At 45.8% G+C, this 9,776-nt stretch overlaps 1 protein-coding gene across 1 annotated transcript in view; it reads left to right on the top strand.

The window, feature by feature from the left end:
• The window catches only part of PLCG2 (phospholipase C gamma 2), a 155,023-nt gene that overhangs the window by 79,282 nt on the left and 65,965 nt on the right, over positions 1–9,776 (top strand). The window contains exons 5-8 of the mRNA XM_019634773.1: positions 1,670–1,754; positions 3,430–3,513; positions 7,965–8,008; positions 9,675–9,747. Coding sequence (XP_019490318.1) covers positions 1,670–1,754; positions 3,430–3,513; positions 7,965–8,008; positions 9,675–9,747 — 286 coding nt within the window. The remainder of the gene's footprint in view (positions 1–1,669; positions 1,755–3,429; positions 3,514–7,964; positions 8,009–9,674; positions 9,748–9,776) is intronic.

Raw genomic sequence — 9,776 nt, forward strand, 5'->3', positions numbered from 1 at the left:
CGGGGTGGGGGGGTGGGGAGGGGAGAGTGGAGTGGTGAGGTCCCAGCACAGGAGGAGCGCAAGGCAGCTTTTTAGCCCACCACCTTTACCTGGAGACCCAAGCGCTCCTGTATTAGGTGGGGCTTTTGGAGCACGTGGGTTTGTATGTCCCGGGGCTCAGGTTCTCATGCCCCTGGGCCCCGAGTTTGCTCTAGTGGCCCCCAGGCAGCGGCACTGTCTCCCAGCCCCCAGAGTCTTTATTCCTGGGTGTGGGAAGGTTTCTTTGGTCCTGTCTCTGCCTGGGAGTTTTGGGTTCTCGCGGGGACTCTGGCTTCTCCCTTGGTTCTAGATGAAGTCCGCTGGGCCACCAGCTTGGCCAGACCCTCCCACTGTCTCGCCTTGCAGCGCCAGCCCCCACCACTCCTTCCCCTACATCGTGTTCTTCTGGACACCCCAGGGGCTGGGTCAGAAAGGGGTCTCAGCCGTCCTGCTCGCGTCTCTGCCTGGCTAGCCCCAGCCCGCCTGCCAGAGGCCTTTCGTTGCTCTCAGCATCCCTCTGGGAAGCCCTTGGTGCCAGCCCGGTACTAGGGGTGGGGTAGGGAAGCATCTTGCATGTAAAGGATGTTAGGGAGGCTATTAGACTAGAGTTCTGAAAGCTCGTGGTGGGGACAGTTGGATGGCCAGGAGTCCTACTTGGTCATCTCCAGAGGCAGCTGCTGAGTGTAACATGCTGCTTTCTTCTGCGTGGACTGGCAGAGGCCGAGGTGACAGTGTTGGGGAAACTGGGCCGTTTCCTGCCCACGACCTGAGCAGGCTTCCCTCCTTGGCCATGCACAGCCCCTGACCAATCTGATATCTCCAGAACACAGAGCAGTTTTCTCTGCACCCACCCCCCGCTGCCATGCCCAGACCACCCTCTCTCACTCTGCTGGACACTTGGCTCTGCAATCACCAGGGACTGCATGTCATGCCCTTGACCCGCCACCTGCATCCCATCCCTCCTGAGAGACAGTCACACGTGATGGTTATAGGCAGACCCGGAAGCACACACTCATGAAGATCTCCGGGGTGTAGGCCAATGACTTTATGCTTTGGGCTTTGATTCAGACCCAGGCTCTGCTGCCACTGAGCTCTGACCTTGAGTAGCAATCCCCCAGTCCTCCCCCACCCCTCCCCCATTGCCTGTTTTGAACCCTAGGGGTCGGTAATGCCTACTGTGTACAAGGTGAAATGCGGTGAGGGGTTCGATTGCATTATTGCCTGGATGACCCCCAGGGCAGCCTGGCTCATAGGAGGTGCTCACATAAGGTTGGGTCCTTCCCCTTCCTCCTCTTTGGCCTTCAGTGACCTCCCCTTGGTTCGAATCCCTGTGACATTTCATATCTGCAGAGGTTATCTGGTCATTGGACACCATCTTTTCACAGTGTGCATGTCCTACGTGACCACGTCCACGGCCATCCCTGAAGGGTGGAGATCAGCCTTGTGCATCAAGGTGTCCCCCCAACCCCGTTGCCCCATCTTGAACCCAGGTCTCTTGTTTTCAGTTAGTGCTCACTTAATAGCTGTTGGCAGGGTCTCCTCATAGAGGGTCGCCCGAGGTGGTAGCTGATGGGAGTAGCCAAACTCTCCACTGTTGAAACACTTTGAGGTTGATGGAGCTGGGGTTTCTCTCTTTTTTTTTTTTTTGCAGCATCAGCCTCCGAGAGTTGAAGACTGTCTTGCCTATGGTCAACTTCAAAATGAGCAGTGCCAAGTTCCTCAAAGATAAGTTTGTGGTAAGTTTCACAGCTCAGCCTGGTGATTCTGTGAGCTAGGGGCTTCTTGTGCCTCTCACATGAAGTCCCCGACATCTTTGAGCTCTGTTGAGTGGTGCCCAAGAAACTTCTTCACCTCCAGATTCATCTGTTTTAGTCCAGACAGAAAGATCCCGTGAAGATCTCAGGACCACATTCTCAATCCTAATAGCAGAGGACATCATTCACCTTGACCATGTTTACAGAGCAGCTTGACTTGAAATATTTCTACCAGTCCAGCTTTCCTTTTTCCTCACCATCCTGTGTCCTATTTTCCTTCTAGTAATAGGAACAAACTTGTTTGTTTGGGAAAATATTTTGAAAGATTCCTCATGTAGGTTTCCAGGGATGTGGCTAGTCCTGATAGCATAGTTATCAGAGGTGGCTGCTCTCGGCCCTTTCTCTCGCTTTCCATCTATCAGCCCTCCTACCCACCTCTCCCCTACCCGTCCATCCTTCCATCCATCTGTCTTCCCCTCCGTCTGTCTGTCCATCCATCCTCCCATCCATCCATCCTCCCATCCATCCATCCATCCTCCCACCCATCCATCCTCCCACCCACCCTTCCTCCCACCTATCTCCTCCTTCCACCACCTTCTTCCACCCATCATTTAATTTGTTTATGCACTTGTATAATTAAGCGGTTGGTAGATCTGGGGCAGGTAAAGGCATTCCAGGTAGCGTAGGTAAGGTGGGGATTTTCCGAGTGGTGTAAGGATGGAGATGATGTAAAGGCACCCTTTCTGGTCCTCAGCGAGATACCAATTCTTGTCAAGGAAGCCAACAACTCTTCAGTCCCAATAACCCTGGTTGGAGGACTCACGTGTCCATGTCAATGACAGCCCCAGTTCCAGGATTCCCCCGCTGAAAAAGCTCATTCATTTTCGTACCAGTGAGCTTCTAGAAGAGATGAGCCACTTTATGGTTTATCAAGCCATCTTTTGGCCTGACCCCAGCATTCCCTCTAATTCACAAAGGCAAAAACAGAGAAGGGTGGGGATTGAAACAAGAGAAGGGAGATGGGAGAAGTATATACCATTGATCACCATTTAATCAGAATTGTGTTCTTTATCAAGCCTTTACTGAGCACTCGTTAGGTAGATGTTACCTGGTTTGGTTTCAGGGAAGCCCTAGGAAGATAGTGGTGGTTCTCCCATTTTATAGGTGAAGAGATCGAGGTTCTGAAAGGGGCAAGTAAGTTGCCTAAAGCCAGTATGCAAGTCAGGGGGCAGTCCTTGACTGGAGTTGAGCTCTGACTAACCTAAAGGCTTGGTTAGTTTCCTTATGCTTTAAAAAGTGACCTGTGTGTCTATACCCTGTACATACATCTAGATTTGAAAGTGTCTTCGATGCCCTCAAAAGGAGGAGTTCTCATTATGACTCTTGGAATCCTGGTCAAGACTCTTCCCTTTTGGGGGTTAAAGGAAGGGTCTTACCTGGTGAGGTCCCTGGTGGTTGTGTTTTCCAGACAGATAAATTCGGAAACGAGTGGACAGTTTCGGTTCAGGGGAATGCCAGTTTGATTTTAACCCATGTCGTAGAAAAGCCTAGTGGAAAAGTTCTATTTCTGTAACTGAGGTGGAGGCATTTTTATGGTGGACAGCAAAAATCGTGTGGTCACTTTTTTTTTAATATATATATATATATATATTTGTAGGAAATTGGCGCGCACAAAGATGAACTCAGCTTTGAACAGTTCCATCTCTTCTATAAAAAACTTATGTTTGACCAGCAAAAATCGGTAAGATGAATCTCGAACAAATGTTCACATGATGTTTTTGTTCCCCCTGTGTTTCAAAGTCCAGCGTGTTCCTAAGAAAAGCAGAGACGTGGTTCGTCTCCTTTCCAGTCATGGAACTATAAAGTGGGAATGACAGGGACATACCATGTTCATCTGTTAGATTGACAAAAGTTTTTAAATGTGACAGAGCTATGGGGTAAATGGGGGGGAATTTGGCTTGCATACCTTCTTGGTGGGAATGTGAATGGCTGTATGTCTGATTGGAATTTAACCTGAGTCTATTGAAGTTAAAAAGTTCAGCTAGCTTAGCTGGAAGGAAATTTATCAAATTATGAATAGTAATGATCTCTGGGTTGAGGGATTATTTCGTGTAGGCCTTCTTTTTATAATTTTTACTCATTTTTTATGAGAGTATAGTTTTAAGATAATATGCTATTGTAAATTTAAAATACATTTTGGCCTGACTGTGGCATTTTGGGGACTCTGTTTTAGAGAATGAAAGCACTGGGACCTAAGAATATATTACCACGTTGTTTATTGCAGCATTACTTATGCCGACAAAGCACCTGGGCACCATCTGAATGCCTCTCAGTAGAGGAATAGCTGGGTAAATTATGGTTCATCCATGCTATGCAACATTTTACAGCTGATTAAGAATTCTCAGTCAGCTGTGTTTCTTTTGATCAGGAAGGATGTTCATGACATTTTGTGAGGAAAGCCATGCACGCAAGGAACTAGGTCTGATCTTTTGTAAAAACAAAACAATACAATAATCCTCCTTTATATTGTTTGCATGTTTTCTTTTTTAAATGAGCAAGGAGGAAGTTTGGAAGAATGCACACCTCACATTTAATATTGATTTTATATGTGTCCTGGAGGGGTTTGGGGAGATGGGTAAGAGAGATAATTATATTTTTCTTTGCATACTGCAATTTTCTTTGACTAGTTCCAAGTGGTTCCATTACTTTTGCAGTAAAAAAAAAAGCCCCAGAAAGCATAAGGCTTAAAAAGTGGGGCATTCGGTATAATACATGGAGCACAGTGCCTGGTGGGTGCTGTCACTGTTGGAAAAGAGCTTTGCAGGTGGCAAAGGTGGGTCCCCAACAGAGTTGCAAGGGAGCAGAGAGTATGTGGGACTTGGAGCCAGGTGAATCGCCTGGTTTCTCCAATCAGCTGTGTGATCTTGGGTCCGCCACTGAGCACTTCCAGCCTCAGTCTTCTCCTCTGTGTGTAATGGGGGTGGTGATTCCTGCCTCACTGGCCTGAGGACTGAACAAGGGATTAGGGGTTGAGAGTGTATTAAGTAATGAGTGTGAAAGTCACTAGAAGATAGTTATAATTGCCTTCTGCATACAGGACTGCAGACTGGCCACAGGTAAGGCCTTTGGATAGGTACCACTGGTCATGGGATTTTGGGTGTATCTGAGGTAGAGAAATGGGAGAAGCATTTCCTGTCTGTCTAGATTGGGGGGAAATACATTATTTTATAGAGTAAAAAATTCAATTACAGTGTGTTCACCTTTTCACATATATAATAATTAGTTCTTGGCTTGCCAAATAGACTAGAAAGATTGTAGGCTTTGGGAGTTGAAAGACCTGAATTCCAGCCCCAATTTGACTTCTTACTGACCAAGTTATTTTGGGAAAAGCCATCTTTTTCTTCCTCACTCAGCTTCCTCCATTACATGACATTAATTCAGGTCATTGGTTATAAAACTATTTATATAGCTCCCTTCCCCTCTTTTATATGAAACCTTACTAAAAATAAACCTGCATAAAAGCTCATCAAAATGCTTTTTAAGTTAAAATCTGCAACTTTTATTTATAGTCAGTCCTTGAGAACAATGAAAATGTTTTGATGGCAGTGTACCTATGAAATTTAGAATAATGACAATTGCTATCTTATGCAGTTGACCAGGATTGAGAAAAGCTAGGTTCATTCAAGTAGTTGCAAATAACAGTTCCTATCATCATTGCCTTGAAATTTCAGGATGCTGTCTTATCAGGCAGATGGCAGGCAACACTTGTAAATAGGTTTGCATAAGAGCTGTTTTACCTGTCAGCACAGGTTAATCCATTGATGGCCTCCACTGTGATAAAGCTTCACGTAAGATATAGTTCAGTCTGCACTTTTTCATTATGGTTCTTTTTAAGGCTAACGTGTGTGTGTGTGTGTGTGTGTGTGTGTGTGTGTGTGTTTGAGAGGGAGAAGGGAGAGAAAGAAATGTGAGTCAGGTTTCTGCAGAATTCCTGAATCCTCTGGAGGTACCCTCGATTGCTCAGTGTTTTTTGGGAAAAAATGTCTGTACCAGAGGTTGTCCTTGGTGGCCAGAATGCCACATTCAGCCTGTATTTGGTTGTATGTGGCCTAGTGGTTTAAAAAAAAATTTTTTTTTTTTTTTTAGCGCAGCTGAGCCATCCTGCCACCTGTTGGCAGCTCAGTGGCAGCTCAGCTCGGGCCAGTACTCGAACTGCTGTTGCTCAGAGCTCACACTTTTGAGCGAGCTCTTAACCAACTGAGCCACTCGGCTGGCCCTAAATTTTTTTTTTTTAATGAATTGCCTATATTTAAAACCTGGGAGATTCATATCAAGATTCAGATTTTTCGCTTCTCTTGAAAAAAAATTGAGATCCTGCTATATGTGGGTCTTGAGTTTCCCATGGTGACATCTGAGTAGAAACGAAGCATGCATTCTTTGGTTTGCCCCAGTCCCTACCTTCTACCCAGCTCTCTACTGATTTATGTTGTCTACCTGGCCCTAAAGACTTTTGGGGTTGACAGTGTCTGATCTCCAACATTGGAGAGTGTAACTGTCCAGTTTGGCCACTGCACATATTAATTCAGTGACCTGGAATGTGGATAAAAAAGCCCCAAGCTCTATCGATAGTTACTGGACAGTTACTTGAGAAACTTCTCTGCTCTTAGGTAGGCCAATGCCCCCTTCCCCAACTATTAGCATATAATTTACTTTCTGAGTCTCAGAGAAAAACATCAGATGTGTGTTCTTATGGGCTCAGCTGGATTTCTTGGACTCCTTGGGGGAAATAGGGTTGTTTATGGTGATTGAATACCCCCAGATCTAAATCTAGGGAGTGAGTTCCTGCTCATGCGTAATTATAGGTTTCCAACATGAAGTTGCCAGCTCCTCTTTGTGTCTAACCACCTGCTTATGTTGCTGTGCTCAAGCCTCAGAGCTTCCAAAAGTTTGGCAGCAGTAGGAATATAATAAATGCAATTCCATGCATGTCCCCTGGTGAGGGGATATACGTCTCACTGGGCTGTAATAACAATATTATGAATACAGATCATTGCTAATGTTTCTTAAGTGTGAACTCTATGCTGGGCGCTGTGTGTTTGACACATTTACACAAACCTGTGAGAGAGGTACTGTTATCATCCCCATTTTACAGATGAAGAAACTGAGGCTCAGAGAGGTTAATTGCTGGACGTCATGCAGCTAGTAAGCGGCAGAGCTAGGGTTTGAGTTCTCCTTTGCCCACCTTCAATGCCCAGCCACTAATGTTAATTTTTTAAACTTTCGTATTAAAGGGAAATTTCAAACATATACAAATAGACATCATAGTATACCAACCCCCATGGAGCCATCAGCCAGCTGTAGCAGTAATCAACCCATGGTTATCTGATTTCATCAGTGCCCTCACCCACTTCCCTCTTCTCATATGATTTTGTATAAATCCTCCCTTAAATATTTTCACCCAGTACCCAATTAACATTACAAAATGTTAAGGATTTAAAATGTAGCAGTGAGGATATAAGAAAGTTGGTGTGTTTGCTGGTGGGGGTGCTGGTTGGGACAACTGTTTTGAGAGCCACTTGTGGAATCTACCAAAGTTCACATGTACACCCCATATCCAGGTGCTTTCCCATCTAGTAATCTACCCAATGGAAATACTAGCACAAGTGGGCAAAGCTATATATATATATGGACGTTCTTTATAATACTCGATATAATAGCAAGAAATCAATAATATACATATTATGGAATACAGTGTGGATTTTCAAAGTAAAAAAAGGCAGGACTATTTGAGGTAGTAGAATAATATATAAAGCTTGAAACAACAGCAAAAAGTTATGATAAACTATAATATAAAATATAATTATGAATATCATGTCCGTAAAACAAATTCTAGAAGGAAACCTATGAAATTATTCAGAGTGATTGCTTCTCAGGAGTGAGATTATGAAAGAGGTGAGGAAGACTTCTGCCTTTTGCTTCATAAGTTTCAGTTATATTTGAATGTTTATAAGTCACACAAATTACCATGATAATTTTTTAACAGGAAAATAATCTGTTCAGTTGCTTTACTAAGTCACACAAATTACAGTGATAATATTTTAACCTCCCCCAGAATCTTTTTATTTGCATTAAGTGGCTCGACTTGTCTAAAATTCTTAATTGTGTGTGTTTCCCCTCTATTTTCTATTTCAGATTCTTGATGAATTCAAGAAAGATTCCTCTGTGTTCATCTTGGGGTGAGGCTTCTCTTCTGGGTGGTTGTTGCTCAGGGCGGCAGCTGTGCCCTTCTAGGTCCTCCCAGCCCGGCCAGCTGCTCCAGAGGGCCGTGTGTGTGGGGCGGGGGTGGGGGCCCTCCTATCGGGGGGTTGGCCGTGCTGAGCCTGTGGATGGATAAACATGAACAGTAGCGGTGGGTTTTGTGGCATGTCGGGAGGGTGGCCTGGAAGGTTCTGTAGAAAAGTCTACATGCTTCAGGACCTCCTTTCCTGGAGTGGGCTTCATAGAACATGGCTGGTTAGTAGGTTTTTTTACACAAATTCAGACGATGTTAGTGGCCAAGTGAGTTGGGGAAGTTCCTGGTTAAGCAGGTTTAACTGAAACAAAACGAGTCAAAGCGTATACAGTACTTCACACGGTGTGTGGCAAGGGCCTATAAATAGTAATAATGATATTATTAAAAAGTCCTGCAGGACTTGTCAGGACTTTTACTGTGCTCCTAATTCCCCAGGTGGGGGATTAAAAAGTATTCAGTTCCCTGAGCCTATCTGCCTGGGAGAAATGTTTGCCATGGAGTTAAGCACCTAGAACATGATTGGCAGCATGCTGACCGGGGCCTGCTTTTTGGAACCTGCCCTCACTGATATGGACGTTCTGACAGTTGTTCCCTCTGTTGCTTTCTAAACCAGACTCCAAAGTATATATATTAAAATGAAGCTGATTTTGACATAGTATTTATGTTATGAAAAGATGAGTGTTAGACCATGAAGCTGGTTAGCAAAGAAGGCGAGAAATACACTCATAAGGAAAGACAATAGACTTTTTGACCCTGAGTGTTTAGTAGGGGGAGAAAACTTAAAGCATGTTTATCTCCAAAATTTTAAAAAGACCTCTCTCCCCAACCCTCTGCAAGTGCTCAGGGAAAAGAACAATTATCCCTGGACAGCTCTGTTCTACAAAATGTGCTTTCTGTAGAAACCAGAGTTGCTTGTGCCTGTCAGTGAGGTCCCAGTTTTTTGATAGCCGTGAACATCATCTCCACAAGGCCACCTGTCAGCAAGCTGCTGGCCCAGGCAGAGTCTCCCTTTATTCTGGGTGCAGGGTTCCCTCGTCTCAAATGGAAAATTCTCCCAACAGCTGGCCTCTGCTCACCCCATGGCTCAAGTCTTACATGTTCCAGCTGCTTCTCCCCATCCTCCCAGAGTCTGGGGGGCTTCATCCGGCCCTCACTCCTGCTTCAGAGCACTCGCTGGCTCTGCAAACTCTGGATTGTGGCTTCTGAGGAGACCCTCTGATGTGGCCCAGTTCCTTGTCCAGCTCCCCCTAAATGCTGTCCACATCCAGCCCTGCCAAAGCATGTTTCTGTGTGCACACACACGTCCGTGCTGTCCCTCCTGCCCCCTCGCCCACTTCTTCAGCACCAGAACCACTAGGGAGCAGCGGAGTGCAGATTCCAGGGCCTGCCCTCCGAGGTTCTGGCATTCTTTGCATCTATCTGTGTAGGTCAGGGATGTTGTCTAGGTCACCTTTGTCTTCCTGTGGGCCAGCCTGCTCCTGGCACTGTGGAGGGACTTGGCGATATGTCTGGGTGGCAGGCTGCCTGGTGGGCCAGCCTGCTGGCTAGAATTGCCTCTGTGCTGTGAAAATGTGTCCCTGTCTAAACACCCTCTCTTTCCCTGAGGGCAGCAACACTGACCGGCCGGATGCCTCTGCCGTTCACCTGCACGACTTCCAGCGGTTTCTCTTACATGAACAGCAGGTGAGAGAGCAGCAGGGGGGCGGGGGCGG

Source organism: Hipposideros armiger, unplaced genomic scaffold, assembly GCF_001890085.2.
Source record: "Hipposideros armiger isolate ML-2016 unplaced genomic scaffold, ASM189008v1 scaffold_19, whole genome shotgun sequence".
NCBI classification, from domain to species: Eukaryota; Metazoa; Chordata; class Mammalia; order Chiroptera; family Hipposideridae; genus Hipposideros; species Hipposideros armiger.